The sequence below is a fragment of the Eschrichtius robustus genome, chromosome 1 (assembly GCF_028021215.1).
Source record: "Eschrichtius robustus isolate mEscRob2 chromosome 1, mEscRob2.pri, whole genome shotgun sequence".
NCBI classification, from domain to species: Eukaryota; Metazoa; Chordata; class Mammalia; order Artiodactyla; family Eschrichtiidae; genus Eschrichtius; species Eschrichtius robustus.
In genome coordinates, this window is record NC_090824.1 from 45,620,770 (window position 1) to 45,636,140 (window position 15,371).

At 37.2% G+C, this 15,371-nt stretch overlaps 1 protein-coding gene across 1 annotated transcript in view; it reads left to right on the forward strand.

The window, feature by feature from the left end:
• DLGAP5 (DLG associated protein 5) overlaps positions 1-15,371 on the forward strand; it is a 42,377-nt gene that overhangs the window by 24,285 nt on the left and 2,721 nt on the right. Inside the window, exons 13-18 of the mRNA XM_068545195.1 lie at positions 4,052-4,144; positions 7,806-8,025; positions 10,650-10,833; positions 12,614-12,674; positions 13,495-13,738; positions 14,575-14,624. Of these exons, the coding sequence (XP_068401296.1) occupies positions 4,052-4,144; positions 7,806-8,025; positions 10,650-10,833; positions 12,614-12,674; positions 13,495-13,738; positions 14,575-14,624 (852 nt within the window). The remainder of the gene's footprint in view (positions 1-4,051; positions 4,145-7,805; positions 8,026-10,649; positions 10,834-12,613; positions 12,675-13,494; positions 13,739-14,574; positions 14,625-15,371) is intronic.

Sequence of the window (15,371 nt, forward strand, 5' to 3'; positions counted from 1 at the left end):
GTTGGGTCTTCGTTGCTATGCGTGGGCTTTCTCTAGTTGTGGTGAGCAGGGGCTACTCTTTGTTGCGGTGTGCGGGCTTCTCATTGCTGTGGCTTCTCTTGTTGCAGAGCACGGGCTCTAGGCGCATGGGCTTCAGTAGTTGTGGCACGTGGGCTCAGTAGTTGTGGCTTGAGGACTCTAGAGCACAGGCTCAGTAGCTGTGGCGCACGGGCTTAGTTGCTCCGTGGCATGTGGGATCTTCCCAGACCAGGGATCGAACCCGTGTCCCCTGCATTGGCAGGCGGATTCTTAACCACTGCGCCACCAGGGAAGTCCTTAAGAGGAGATTTATACTTACTGTGCAGAGTTTAGACTGAATCGATGATAGACACATGAACAACTAAGCAAGCAAAAAGCAAAACAGTTATTAAGTCTAGAGAAAAGTGAGTAAGGGAACATAATAGTCTCAATAACTTTATGGCCCAGATGTGAATAGTGTTTATGTAGTCATAATATAAGCATTACTTTGTGAGCAGTTTTTATATATTTACCAGTTTTCATATTGATGAGTCGGTTAACTAGTATCCTTTGATGGTGATCAATTAATTCTGTGTTTCTTAGTATCATTGTTAATTTATGGATTTAAAGATATTTGATGTATTTTCATTATTTACAGTTACTATCTTTATTGATGCTCATTTCTCAGCTTTGGCCAGTGACAGCCTCTTCAAACTGGCTGCTGGGGCCTTTTTTTTTTTTTTAAGAGTTGTACTGAAGTATAATCTGTGTATCATAAAATTTGCCTGTTTTAAATACCGTATGCTAACACATATATATGGAATCTAAAAAAAAAGAAAATGGTTCTGAAGAACCTAGGGGCAGGACAGGAATAAAGAAGCAGACATAGAGAATGGATTTGAGGACACGGGGAGGGGGGAGGGGGAGGGTAAGCTGGGACGAAGTGACAGAGTGGCATGGACATATATACACTACCGAATGTAAAATAGCTAGCTATTGGGAAGCAGCCACATAGCACAGGGAGATCAGCTCGGTGCTTTGTGTCCACCTAGAGGGGTGGGATAGGGAGGGTGGGAGGGAGACGCAAGAGGGAGGGGATATGGGGATATATGTATACATACATATAGCTGATTCACTTTGTTATACAGCAGAAACTAACACAACATTGTAAAGCAGTTATACTCCAATAAAGACGTTAAAAAAAAAATTTGCCTGTTTTAAGTGTACAATTCAATGATTGTCAGTAAATTTACAGAGTTGTACACCATGACCATAATCCAAATTTAGAACATTTTTAGCACCACAAAAGGATCCTTCCTGCCTATTTACAAGTCAATCCCCATTCTCACTCCTAGCCCCAGGCATCACTAATCTTCTTGCTGTCTTTGTAGATTTGCCTTTTCTGGACATTTCACATTAAGTAGAATAATACAATATGTGGTCTTTTGTATGTGACTTCTTTCACTTAGCATGATGTTTTTGAGGTTCATCCATGTTGTAGCTTGTATCTGTATTTATCAATTGATGGACATTTATATTGTTTCTACTCTTTGGTGATTATGAATAGTCTTCTATGAATATTCATATACAAATATTAGTGTGGATATATATTGTCATTTCTCTCGGGTAGATACCTAGATTTTGCTGGATCGTATAGTAAATTTATGTTTAACTTTTTAAGAAACTGCCAAACTGTTTTCCAAAGTGATTACACCATTTTATGTCTCCACCAACAATGTGTGCTCCTGTTTCACCACATCCATACTTGTTATTGTCTGTCTTTTTTAGTATAGCCATCCTAGTGGGTGAGAAGTGTTTCTATAGTTTTGATAATGATGTTAAGCATCTTTTCATGTGCTTATTAGCCGTTCATATGTCTTTTTTGGCAAAATGTCTAGTAAAATCTTTTGCCCATTTTTAAATTGGTTTGCCTTTATTATTGAGTGGTGTTTTTCATATATCCTGGATACAAGTCCTTTATCAGAAATATTATTTGCAAATATTTTCTCCCAATTTGTGGCTTCTGTTATAATTTCTTAATGATGTCTTTTGCAGGGTAAATGTTTTTGATTTTTGTATTTTTTGGCCACACTGCATGGCATGCAGGATCTTGGTTCCCTGACCAGGGACTGAACCCGTGCCCCTTGCATTGGGAGCGCAGAGTCTTAACCACTGGACCGCCAGGGAAGTCCCAAATGTTTTTGATTCTGATGAAGTTCAATTTATCAGTTTTTTTTCTTTTATGTTGTGTTCATGTCTAAGAACTCTTTTTGCCTAACCACAGGTCACAAAGATTTTCTCTTATGTTTTCTTCTAAAAGGGTTATAGTTTCAGCTCTTACAGTTAGGTCTGTGATCCATTTGGAGTTCGTTTTTGTGTATGGTGTAGATAAGAGTCTAAATTCATCTTTTTTCTTGAGGATATTCAATTTTCCCAGTACTGTTTCTTGAAAAGATTGTCTTTTCCTCATTGAATTACAGTTTCAACAATTACTTGTTGAAAATCAGTGATCATAAATGTAATCCTGAGTTGTTTTGACATTTAAATTTTGTTTTTTGAGAGAGAGATTGAGAGTACATATGAATATAAATGCATAGTAAGGGGACTTGAAGCAAGTTTACCAAACTCTTGACAGTGGTTACCTCGTTGGAGGAGATTGGAAATACCAGAAGGATGGGGATATTATTTGAATCTTTTCAAATGAGATTGTGTGAAGAGAATGAGAAGGCATGCCACGGACTGGGAGACAAATATTTACAAAAGATGCATCTGATATTTGATACAAACATCTGTATCAAAATATACAAAGAACCCTTCAAACAACCTGATTTTTATTTATTTATTTTTTTACTGAGGTTCTTTTTTTTTTTTTTTTTTCAAAATACTAATTGTAAAGTCTGCAGTGGGTATATAGGTGTTCAACTTTTTTTTCAGATTTTATGTTTTCGGTTTTGTTTTAAATTTTTTTATTTATTATTTTTATTTTTGGCTGTGTTGGGTCTTTGTTTCTGTGTGAGGGCTTTCTCCAGTTGCGGCGAGTGGGGGCCACTCTTCATCGCGGTGCGCGGGCCTCTCACTGTCGCGGCCTCTCTTGTTGCGGAGCACAGGCTCCAGACGCTCAGGCTCAGTAGTTGTGGCTCACGGGCCCAGTTGCTCCGCAGCATGTGGGATCTTCCCAGAGCAGGGCTCGAACCCGTGTCCCCTGCATTGGCAGGCAGACTCTCAACCACTGCGCCACCAGGGAAGCCCCAACCTGATTTTTAAATGGAGAAAAGACCTGATCAGACCCTTCACCAAAGGAGATATACAGATGGCAAGTAAGCATATGACAAGATAAGGCTCAGCGTCGTAGATCATTAAGGAATTGCCAATTAAAACTACAATAAGCTACCACTGGATGCCTGTTAGAATGGCAAAAATCCAAACCACTGACAACGCCAAATGCTGGTGAATATGGAGAGCAGCAGGAACTCTGATTCATTGCTGGTGGTACATTGCAAAATGGTACAGCCACTTTGGAAGACAGTTTGACAGTTTCTTACAAAACTAAACATGCTCTTATCATACAATCCAGCAATCACAGTCCTTGGTATTTTCCCAAATGACTGAAAACATATGTCTACACAAATATGTGTACACAGATGTTTATAGCATCTTTATTTATAATTGCCAAAACTTGGAAGCAACCAAGATGTCCTTCAGTAGGGGAATGGATAAACAAACTGTAAAAAAAGAGAGAGAGATTGTATTCATATTGTGTAATTTAGGAAACAAAAATATTTAGGATATCTCTCCTACCATTTTAGTGATCAAAAATAATTTAGGAGAGTTATTCATATATGACATTCTTTATGTAGATTTTGAAGGTTTGTAAGACCAAAAATAACAATGAATAATTTTACTATAAGAGTTTTTCACTTGAATACTAAATTCAGGATGATTTAGTCTAATTTTATGTTGCCATTCTCAATTTTTTTGAAGCTTCAGCTTATTAGTTTGTAATTTTAATGTGGTTAGCATTAATCTGATAAACTTGTGCTTTATTTATTAATAGATAGAAGACATAAATCAAAAATTCAACAATCTGACCAAACTTGAGGAATCTGGGTGGCAAAACAATAACAATACAAGCAAAAAAGTTTTTCGGGTAAGTTTGTGGGTTTCTAATATAGACTCTTCTACTCTAAAGAATTTTTATTTTCAAGCTTTATAAACATTTAGCTTCAGATTTTTTATCATTTTATAAAATAAGTTTCATATATTGCCTACAATGTGCTGATTGTCTTTGAAGAAAGAAAGGAAATGAGCAATGCAAAATTCAGGATGGTTATTTCCGGAGAGAGGAAGGATAGGGGCTATGATTGAATTGGGACTGTGATTGATTGAGAGCTTCTGAGTTGCTAAATAGTGGGTGTGTATGTGTTTGTATTATTCTTTAAATTGTGTTTGTACATTTTTTGGTAACAATAATGGTAGAAGTAGATAATTTATATAATGCTTAGTATGTGCCAAATGTTGTTCCAAATACTTTACATGTTTTAACTCATTTAATCCTCAACAATCCTATTGAGGTGGGTACTGTTATCCCCATTTTACAGTTGAGGAATATGAGGCCCAGAAAGATTGTTACTTGCCCAAGGTGGAGCTGGGTTTCAGGCCAGACTTTCTCATTCCAGAATTCCTATTCTTATCCAGTAGGCTGAGCTTTTGTGTGATATATTTCAAAATGAAAGATTTTTTGGGTTTTTTTTGGCCATGCTGAGTGGCTTGCGGGATCTTAGCTCCCCGACCAGGGATCGAACCTGGGCCCCCTGCAATGTAAACGCGGAGTCCTAACCACTGGACCGCCACAGAAGTCCTGAAAGAATTTTTTAAATAGAAAAGAAAGAGGAACAATGGCTCTTTAGAATGTCTGTCTTCTTCCCTATACTTTATCTTGTAAAATTGCCTATTACTTTACTTTATCATGATAGATTCCATTCTTATCTATTCGTATAATTTTTTCTAGTAATGTTTTAAACTCAGAGTTCTTGATTCAGATGAATGCTTCTCAAACCACAGTAGAGCATTGCCAGTTTTCCTTTTAGATTTTAGAAAAATGTCTGTGGTTATAAAATCAGGTTTCTAGATTGGTATTTTATCATGCTATGTAATCCAGATAAAAACTGTTTTGAATCCTTAGGAGTTTAAGCTGTTAGAGTATTTTTTTTTCTTTTTTCTTTTTTTAAATTTTTTATTTATTTATTTATTTTATTTATTTATGGCTGTGTTGGGTCTTTGTTTCTGTGCAAGGGCTTTCTCTAGTTGTGGCAAGTGGGGGCCACTCTTCATCGCGGTGCGCGGGCCTCTCATTATCGCAGCCTCTCTTGTTGCGGAGCACAGGCTCCAGACGCGCAGGCTCAGTAGTTGTGGCTCACGGGCCTAGTTGCTCCGCGGCATGTGGGATCCTCCCAGACCAGGGCTCGAACCCGTGTCCCCTGCATTGGCAGGCAGGTTCTCAACCACTGCGCCACCAGGGAAGCCCCTAAGCTGTTAGAGTATTAAAGAAACATTTTAATAAAATTATTTTACTAATTGTTATGAAAAAGACTCAAAGGACATTGACAAAATTGATTGAGTTTTAAATCTACTAAACAATGAAGGATGCTTGAACATTTTGAAGCTACTGTGGATATTTCTTATTGAGTACTTAGTCCTGGAAACATTAATATCATCAGTGATGCAGATAATGGCTGTATCAGTACAGCAGTATATCAGAGCCTTGTAATTCTGCCCCTTATCACCAGGTGTCTCTCTCCTCCTACTTTATTTATAGTCTGCTGTTAAGATATCGAACAAATAAAATAAAATTTATCTTTTACTTATACTTTGATACCATTCCCTTCTACCTCCTATTCATTGCCTCTCATTCCATCACTTATCCTGTTTTCATCTTTCCCTCTTTTTTCCATCAGTTTTTAGATATGTTTAAGGGTCTTATCTCTGTTTACATTAGGAAAAAGCAAAACAACAACAACTAAACCTGTGAGGTCCACATCTCTTCCAGTTATCTGTACCTCCCCTTCCCTATTCCCGTTTCTTTCTTCCCATTCACAGACAAGCTTCCTGAAAAAGTTGTCTATACTCTGTCTTTACTATTTTGATTCCCACTTACCTTTCCAACTCACTGCAATTTAGCTTCACCCCCTCTATGCTTCCAGAACTGTTATAACCAAGGTTATTGATCCACTAATTGCTGCAGTTATTAGGTACTTAATTATAAAATCTAGTCCCTCTGCAGTATTAAATAGTCTACTCCCTCTTTCTTGAAATTATATTATACTGATTTTCCTCCTACCTCTGTACCTTTTCTTCAGTCATGTTTGCAAGTTCCTTTCCATTTATCCCTTAAGTGTTTGTGATACTCCAGTTCCTACCTCAGCTCTCTTCTCTCCTTCCATATTCTTCATGCGCAATCTTACTCACTCGGCGATGATTCCCGAATCTCTATTTCAAACCACTCTTACTGCTAACACAGTAATACTTTAAAATCTGTATATCCCAAACTGAAATCATCTCCACACACATCGCTGTTTCCCTGTCTCAGAGAATGGTGTTATCATCCCTCCAGGCGTCCAAGATAGAAACCTGGCTATCTTCTGTGGTCCTTTCCTTTCTGTATTTCACCACCTTCACCCGCACCTATCTAAAAGATTGCTAAGTCCTCCCAATTCTTCCTCTTAAATATCTCCTGAATCTGTTTACTTTTTTCCATTTTTTCCCTCCATAATCTACTAGCATCTTTTTCCAGTATCACTGAAGTAATCTCCTTCCTAACTGGCTTGTAACCCTCCAATCCATTCTCCAGGCTGGACACAGAGTGACTTTTCCAGAACGCAAATTTGATAATGTTAACCTCCTGATTAAAAATCATCAGTAACCTGTATTACTTTGTCCTCTGTGTAAATGTAGCTCCTCAAAATGGTTACATGTGAGGGATTATAATTAGCTGTTACTTACCTCTTGCCAACTCCTCTGTGCTTTCTTTCATTTCTGGTTTTGCAAACATGCTATTCTCTCTACCTAGCCCTTTCCTCATCCCATCTTGTAGCCCACCTAGCTGTGATTTCAGCTCAGGTGCTACTTCCTATAAGCCTTTCTTGGTGCCTCTGAAGGTTGATTAATTGATAAATTCAGCCCTCTGAATTTATTTCTAACACGACATTTATTCTTCTCAGTGTCCTTATCTAGCTCTTCCACTGTGAAGCTGAGAACTCCTTGAGGGCAGGAACTTTGTCCTTTACCTTTTGACCCCCAGCATTTTATTTACTTATTTTTTTAAAAAAAATTTATTATTTTTAAATTTTTGCCTGCTTTGGGTCTTCATTGCTGCATGCAGGCTTTCTCTAGTTGCAGCAAGTGGGGCCCCTCTTCGTTGCAGTGCGCAGGCTTCTCATTGCAGTGGCTTCTCTTGTTGTGGAGCACGGGCTCTAGGCACACGGGCTTCAGTAGTTGCAGCACTCGGACTCAGTAGTTGTAGCCCATGGGCTTCAGAGCACAGACTCAGTAGCTGTGGTGCACGAGCTTAGTTGCTCCGCGGCATGTGGGATCTTCTCGGACCAGGGATTGAACCTGTGTCCCCTGTATTGGCAAGCGGATTCTTAACCACTGCACCACCAGGGAAGTCCAACCCCTCCCCAGCATTTTAGCACGTACTAGGAGCTTGGTAAGTATATGATGAATGTGTTGAGTATTTCATGTATGCTTTATTTGTTTTTCTTATAAGATGGTAATGAATCCCTTTAGTAAGTCATAATTTCTCTTCACAGAAAAAAGTTGTCTCAGGTATAGCGAGTAAACCCAAACAGGATGATGGTGGAAGAATTGCAGCTAGAAATCGCCTAGCTGCCATAAAAAATGCAGTGAGAGAGAGAATTAAGCAGAAAGAACATGCTGAGGCAGCAGCCTCTGCAATGCCAAACGAAGTGGATAAAATAGTGTTTGATGCTGGATTTTTCAGAATTGAAAGTCCCGTTAAATCATTCTCAGGTTAGTTTTTCTGCTGAGACTACTAAAGGGAAATATTTGGGTTGGATGGGAGCTTGTGTAAGAGATGAAAAATAGTTTTCACGTGAAGATTTATGTGTTTTCTGTGATTTATGAGAAATAGCTTATGGAAGGTGGGTTTGGTTTAATTTTCATTTGGAGTAAAAATTTTCCTCCAATCTTTTTGAAATACAGTAAATGTACTGATTTCCTTATTTTATTTTATTAAAAAAAATTTTTTTTTAATTTATTTATTTGGCTGCACCGGGTCTTAGTTGCGGCATCCGAACTCTTAGTTGCGGCATGTGGGATCTAGTTCCCTGATCAGTGATTGAACCTGGGCCCCCTGCATTGGGAGCGTGGAGTCTTAGCCGCTGAACCACCAGGGAAGTCCCCCATTTTCCTAATTTTAAAATATTGCAGTGTAACCAGCTTTTACTACTTCAGAAAACCATTCTTTCTTATGATTTTCTAACTCTGGTTGTATTTTTCAATAGCTGTTTTTCATAGGCTATCTTTATTAGATTGAATTTATTTACCTAGATTGAAATTATATATAAGCCATACAATAAGAGGTCATAGTTGAAGTAATCTGTTCCTTCAATCTTGGTAGACACTTCTATTAATGCTTTAAGTGCTAGATGTTTATTTTCAAGGAGAAAGGGGCTAAGTCCTCTTTAAGTACTAATCAGCAGAAGGGATTTTTTTTCCCTATTATTTAACTGTGTCCACTAGGAAGATTTCTGACAATAAACTTGAGTTGCTATTTAATATTTACATTAAAATGTAAATTTATCACCTCAAGTATATTATTACCTCCCTGTCAATTTAGGTATCACACCTAGTGTGTGGTTTTGGTGTGTTTCCTTTACTCCAAGCAGCTGCACTCCCTGGACTCCAGGAATTGCCTCACTGCTAATGGCATGGGTCCTTGTTACTTACTTCCCAAGGATCCTAGTGGTTTCCATGACTATGGGCCCACCGCTGTCTGTTCTTTCAGGTAGTCATCTTGGCACTTATGACTAGAGAGATCAAGGTTTTTGACCAAAATTGATCTTTCTGAAATTGAGTTTTAATTATAGAACTCAATAAAGTTTTAATTGTAGAACTCATAGTTTATATGAGGTTTGTTACAAAACAGAGGTTCCCCAAGAAGCCCCACTCATCCCGTTTGTTACTTCCTAAAGGCAACCACTTCCAGTGCTTAAAGGAGTCTTGGGTTGTTTGCAGCCCTCTCTAAACAAGGTGTAGATTTTTTTCTTGAATTATTCCTTTGATGTACTTTCCTTGGTTTTCTCTGATCTTTCTTTCAGAAACTCATATCTTTCTCCTGGTAAATAGACTATTTTTATCATTCTTTCCTGTACTTGTCATTTTCTTCTACTTCCTGACTTTCTTCAACTTTCCTGTTAGCTATCATGTTTTTAATTCCCAAGAACTCTTTCTTAGTCTTTGAATGTTCCATTTTATAACATTCTGTACTTGTTTCATAAGTGCACTGTCTTATTTTTCTACAGATGTTAACGATAGCTTTTATGTATTCTTCCCCTGGATAGTTTGTTCCAAGATACTCTCATCTGTTTGGTTTTGGTTTCTGTCTCTCGTATTAGAGGCTTCCATCGGGTGTCCGATGATCATCCACTGCCTGCTCATGGTTAAGAGCAGGACTCTGCACGACAGCGTGTGGGTAATAAGGTCTTTACTGTGGGGTGATTTAGCTGCACCGTTACGCTGGGAACCTGCACATCATCACTGTATTTAAGTCTTTTCTCATGGGCTAGTTAGATTCCCCAGAGAAGATCCTTCCGATCTGTTGCCTGGAGGGTATTATTCTGGCTTCCAGTCTTTCAGGAGCCACGTGGGGGGAGGGAAACTGAGTGTATCAACAATTTAAAAAATACTCATTTAATCCCCCCTTTTCCATATAGTACCCGTCTCTCAACCTTATCCCCTAAACCAGAGATGCCCTGTTTCACCTTTTTGGGGAGATAAGCCTCTAGTTTTTTTTATCTTGGTGGTGGGAGGGGGTTGGTGACAGTTTCCCAGCTGTGCATAATGAGGAAAGGAATCTGGACTCTAATTGTTCTTTAAACTGACTTTGAACCAATCTTCCTGTTTTTACCTCTGCTTGCAGAGATTCTTGAGGCCACCAATTCTTTTGAGAGGTGCTGCGGTATAAACTGGGTTGATTCACATCTTTCCTGACTAGTGGCTTAGGATTTATTTTCTTGAGTCTACTAAGTAATACCCCGCTCATCTATCTGCATTACACTTCCAAAATTTTCTGAGTTTTGTTGTTTCTGGTTTAGTTTCCTTTGTCCTTGAAAATTATATTTCAAATTTTAAAAGCCACTGACCTTAAAAAAAAGGATGCTTTGTCCTTGTAGCATTCAACCTTTCAAGATTATCTCTATTACTATTTATAGTAGTGGGATGTCAAGAGGAAGCAGTTTAGTGTGTGTATTCAGTACTATCTTTAACTGAAAGTCCCAGGCATTGACTTTAACAAACATTATTTTATAGGAGAAAGGTAGGGGAATAGGAAGAATTTGCACTGTCTTCCTAGTTATAATGAAAAATGAATGAAAGAGCTTTTTGGTATTAAGATGATTTCTCTCATCTTCTAGGACTTTCTTCTGAATGTCTTTCTCAAAGACTTAGAATACCTAAGTCTGTCAGCAAAGCTGCGTCTGAGAGCAGGGCTGAGATGGGCGTTCTAAGACAAACTACATCACCAGAGAATCCTGATCCTCAGGGTACCAAAAGTGAACATGTTGATAAGACTTTGATTTCAGATATTTCTGGAAACAGGTATTTCTTTAATATGTTATTATTAAGAGTTTAACAGATGCAGACATTAAATACCATTTCAGATTGTTAACCTGGTTAAGTATGCAAGATATGTATTGTTTATTAAATTTCACAATGACCCTGTAACATATAGGCAATACTTCTGTTTTATAAATGAGGAAATTAGGGCTTCAGATTTCAGATTGGTAAATGGTCATATCTAGATGGGCAAAGTAAATGCTGCAGAACCAAGAAGAAAAGAAGTAATATAGTGTTCTTTGTTGATAAACGGCCTGAAACTTTGGTGCTTGACAGATCTGAGCTCAAAACCAGCTCTATGACATACTAGCTATGAAACTTCAGGACCAGTTTAATTAACTCACTAAGCTTCAGTTTCATCATCCACAAAACAGTGCTGATACCTCCCTGGAGGGTTGTTGAGAGGTAGGCACTTTTGTACCAGCCATTATAGAAAGTACCTTGAGGTTGCTGACTTGACAGATGGCAGAGTGAGAGAAGGGGGAGCTAATATGTACTGAACAATTACTATGGTCTGGACATTGTTCAAGGTTCCTATCATATATTATCTCATTTAATCCTCGAAACAACCATGTTAGGTACTAGATCTCCATTTTTTAAAAATGAGGAAACTTGAAAAGTTAGTAACTTACCCAAATTCAGCTTACAGTTGGTGGGAGTGGATGTTACCTACATTCTTTATGCTACATAGTACTGCCTCTGCACAGATGCATCAAAATTACCTATATAGTCCTTGTTCGTGGAACATAAATGTACCAGAAATATGATAGGAAAAAGATACTTTAAGTAGGAAATAAAATTGTAGTCTGGAGCCAAGATAGGACTGTTGGATTTATTATTAATCTGGAGATGGGACAGCATTGAATATTCTGCCGTCACACCAAACAAGGCTGTCAAAAAATAAAGAACACCCTATGCATTGACTATTTCAATGGGGAAACAAATGAAAGTTTTTCTTTTTAAATATTTCATGGAACAAGTTATAAAATTTCTAGTTGTCAGTATAAACTAAAGTATATTTAGCCTTTGTAGGGATTAAAATATTTTAGATGTTTTAGAAATCTGTGGATTATAAAATACCAATTTATGGTCATTTCTTAAATGCAAGTTACTTTAATTTGTATACCCTGTAGTTCATTATCTTGTACTAAGAAGATCCAAAATTGTTTTTAAGTGATATTACAAGTACTCTTTAAAAAATTTTTTTACTTTATTTCCGATAATAGTCCTGAAAGAGCATCTTACAAATAAACAACTTCGTACAATGAAGGCAAAGTGAAGCTGAAAACCAGAAAAATAGAGTATATATACATATTTTGAAATGACTCCAAGAGGTTGAGACAGATGTTTCTAGTAAAATGCAAGTTAAGAACTTCAGGATTAGAATATATTGTGCTATAACTAGCTAACAAGTAAATGTAGGCAACTCCAGCCATACAATAATTGAGTTGATGCTTTAATCCCCCAGAAGTAAGCTTTTTCCTGGCTTTCTCTAGTATGTGGCTCTGGATTTGGCTGAGGTTCAAAAGATTGCCAGTAGACTGACCAGCATGGTCACAGGCTTGTGAGCTTTCCGAGGAAAATGCCTTTGGTTTGTAAGGCCATCCTGCAGTAGCTGTCATCCGAAACTAATCTATTTGGATCAGGCCTGATCTTGGATGAGGCTCCATCTTTGACCCATAAAGGAGAGTCTCAAAACACAAGACAAAAGATAGCAAAATGTTTAATTATCTGAGTACAATGCTGCTTTTTTCTTTTTCAGGAACAGCATAGTAGAAGATGCTAAGTGTCCTGGATTACAAGATTTAATTGAAGTAAACCATGTAAGTCCTATTCCAGTGCATTAGATAGCCCAGTATGTTATCTATTCATATCATTATATATAGTAACTCCATAAACAACCTCTGGAATTTCCATTGGAAATCTAAAGCAGTCATATGAAATGATAGTTCTTATTTCAAAGACCTTTGGCTTGTTTGAGATCATAGTGCCAATTTGGTTTTCAGCTCACATCAAGATTATTTTTGTAAATAAAGTTTTATGGTATCACAGCCACAGTCATTTGTTTATGTATTGTATCTGGCTGCTTTCAAAATACAACGGTAGAGTGTTCGTGTTTGTGCAGAGACTCTTTGGATCACAAAGCCTAAAATATTTATAGCTGAACCAACAGCATGAGGGGGGTGCCATCCCTCTGCACAGTCAAAAATCCACGTATAACTTAGAGTTGGTGCACCCCTTATACTTGGTTCTTCCATATTTGTGGGTCCGCATCCGTGGGTTCAACCAACCACAGATCCTGTAGTATTTACCATTGTAAAGATTCTGTGTATAAGTGGGCCCTCGCAGTTCAAACCCATGTTGTTCAAGGGTCAACTGTACTACCTGGCCCATCACATGGAATGTTTGCCAATCTCTGAGCTGAACTGTTGGTACTTGCTGAGAAACTTTCCTTCATTTATACTATTGCTGTAATATTATCTGATCTAATTGTTCAAGAAGCAAGGTAGTAGGATTTACAGTGTTCCTTAGCTTGTGCTCAGAATGTCATCCTTCTATTATTTCTTATTTTTAATAGCAATAAGACTTTTTCTGTTTATTTCAATTCTGGGTAATTAAATGTAATAACATTTTTACTTCCAGGATGTAAATAAGATAAACTTTGAAATAAATTGTTTACCTAGTGAAAGAATGAATTTGGCTCTCCTTGCTGGCAAAGTGGCAGATGATGTTAATACTAACAGAAAGGAAGAAATTTCAGATGTTGTGTATGGAATGGAACTAAATTCAGTTACAGCACAGGATGTTTTGATGATTAGCCCTGAAAAAAATGTACCATCACAAAATAACATCTCACAGGAAGAAGAAACAAAAATTTCTCAGTCAGGTAAAGTCTTTTAATGTATTTAAATGAGGCTTTGTTAAATAAATGAACTTGGACTGAAGTATAGATTATTATAAACACTTCGGGATACAGTTTCCAAGAATGAAGGTTGAGAAATTGGACACTTGCAGTAAATATCTTGTGAGAATTAGTTTGTGTTGTGGTACCCTACTATCCACACAAACCTTTTGAGGTAGACCCATTAAAAATCAACAACAGATATTAATCCATATTGGATATCAGCAGCCCTTTACATTAGACCTAACTATGTGGGATCCTTTGTTGTTTGTGAAGACTCAGAAAAATTCCCTGAAGTTTTTTTAGTTCTCTTCTTTTCCATCAAACATCCTCAAACCTTTCTTCAAAACACCCTTTTTTTCTGCCCTAATGCCTTTTCCTACCTACTGTGTTGTGATTGTTCAGTAGGAAATGGCTCTTGTATTTTTGTTATAATATAATGTGTGATGGTTTCACCTACTGTTTTCATCTGCTACTGCATGGTGCTCTTCTGGCTGGGGTCTAAGGCAAAATAAACATTATAACCTTGGTCAGACATTTAAGGCACTCAGCTATGTTCTTCTAGCATCTTTTGGGTACCTTTAAATTACAAGCATGAGATTTATTTATAGAAGCCTTTTTTTATACTGAAATTAAGGATGAGAATTTTACAAAGAAATTTAACTACATTTAAAAAATATTGTAGCATAAGATGATCCATATTTTTCTTAGCATATGACGTATGGAATTTTTCATCTTTCAAGGCTTTGTCCATTTCTAACAACCCTTAACTGCGAGAATATTACTTTAAAAGTTAAAAATTATTCCTTTTTGTTTTTCAGTACTATTTGATAATAAAAGTCTCACTACTGAATGCCATCTTCTTGATTCAGTAAGTTTTCCACCTTGATTTGAAAAGTTCTTTATATTCCAGATTTGTTTTATAAAATGAATATTACTCACTTTTCAATTTATGTGCAAAGTTTACATCTTGTCATTGTTTTATTTACTCTGAAATCCACTTTTATTCATTTTTTCTCAAAATGGGAAAACTTGTATTAAGTGATATTAATGCTTTAAAATATAGTGTGCTTTAGTATTAAACTCTGAAGATTTAATTCTCTATATGGTGTATGTATCAAATTTGTTGTGACAAAGTGGTTGAATACTTGAATATCTAATATGTAGCTTGGATTATGCTGGGTAGTTCTCAGTGATGTATGAAAAATATAATGCAAGGTTTCTACCCTTTTGAAGCTTACAGTTGGGGAGATAATGTCTGTCCTACCTTCAGTCATCGCTTATTTTCATTCTAGTTCTTTTAGATTACTATATTTAAGTCCTGCTATTTTATTTGGAAGCTCCCCAGCCTTTACTTTTAGTGACCTCTTGCCTCTAAATCTAGTTCAAACATTTGCCCATCTGTGAAGCCTTCCTGTAAAAGCTCTCATCTCTTGCATGTTAATTTCTGTATAGGCACAGGTGCACAATGCATACAGTGCACACATTGAATCTCTTATTAAGAGTATAATATGAATAGGGCTTCCCTGGTGGCGCAGTGGTTGAGAATCCGCCTGCCAGTGCAGGGAACACAGGTTCGATCCCTGGTCCGGGAAGATCCCACATGTCGCGGAGCAAC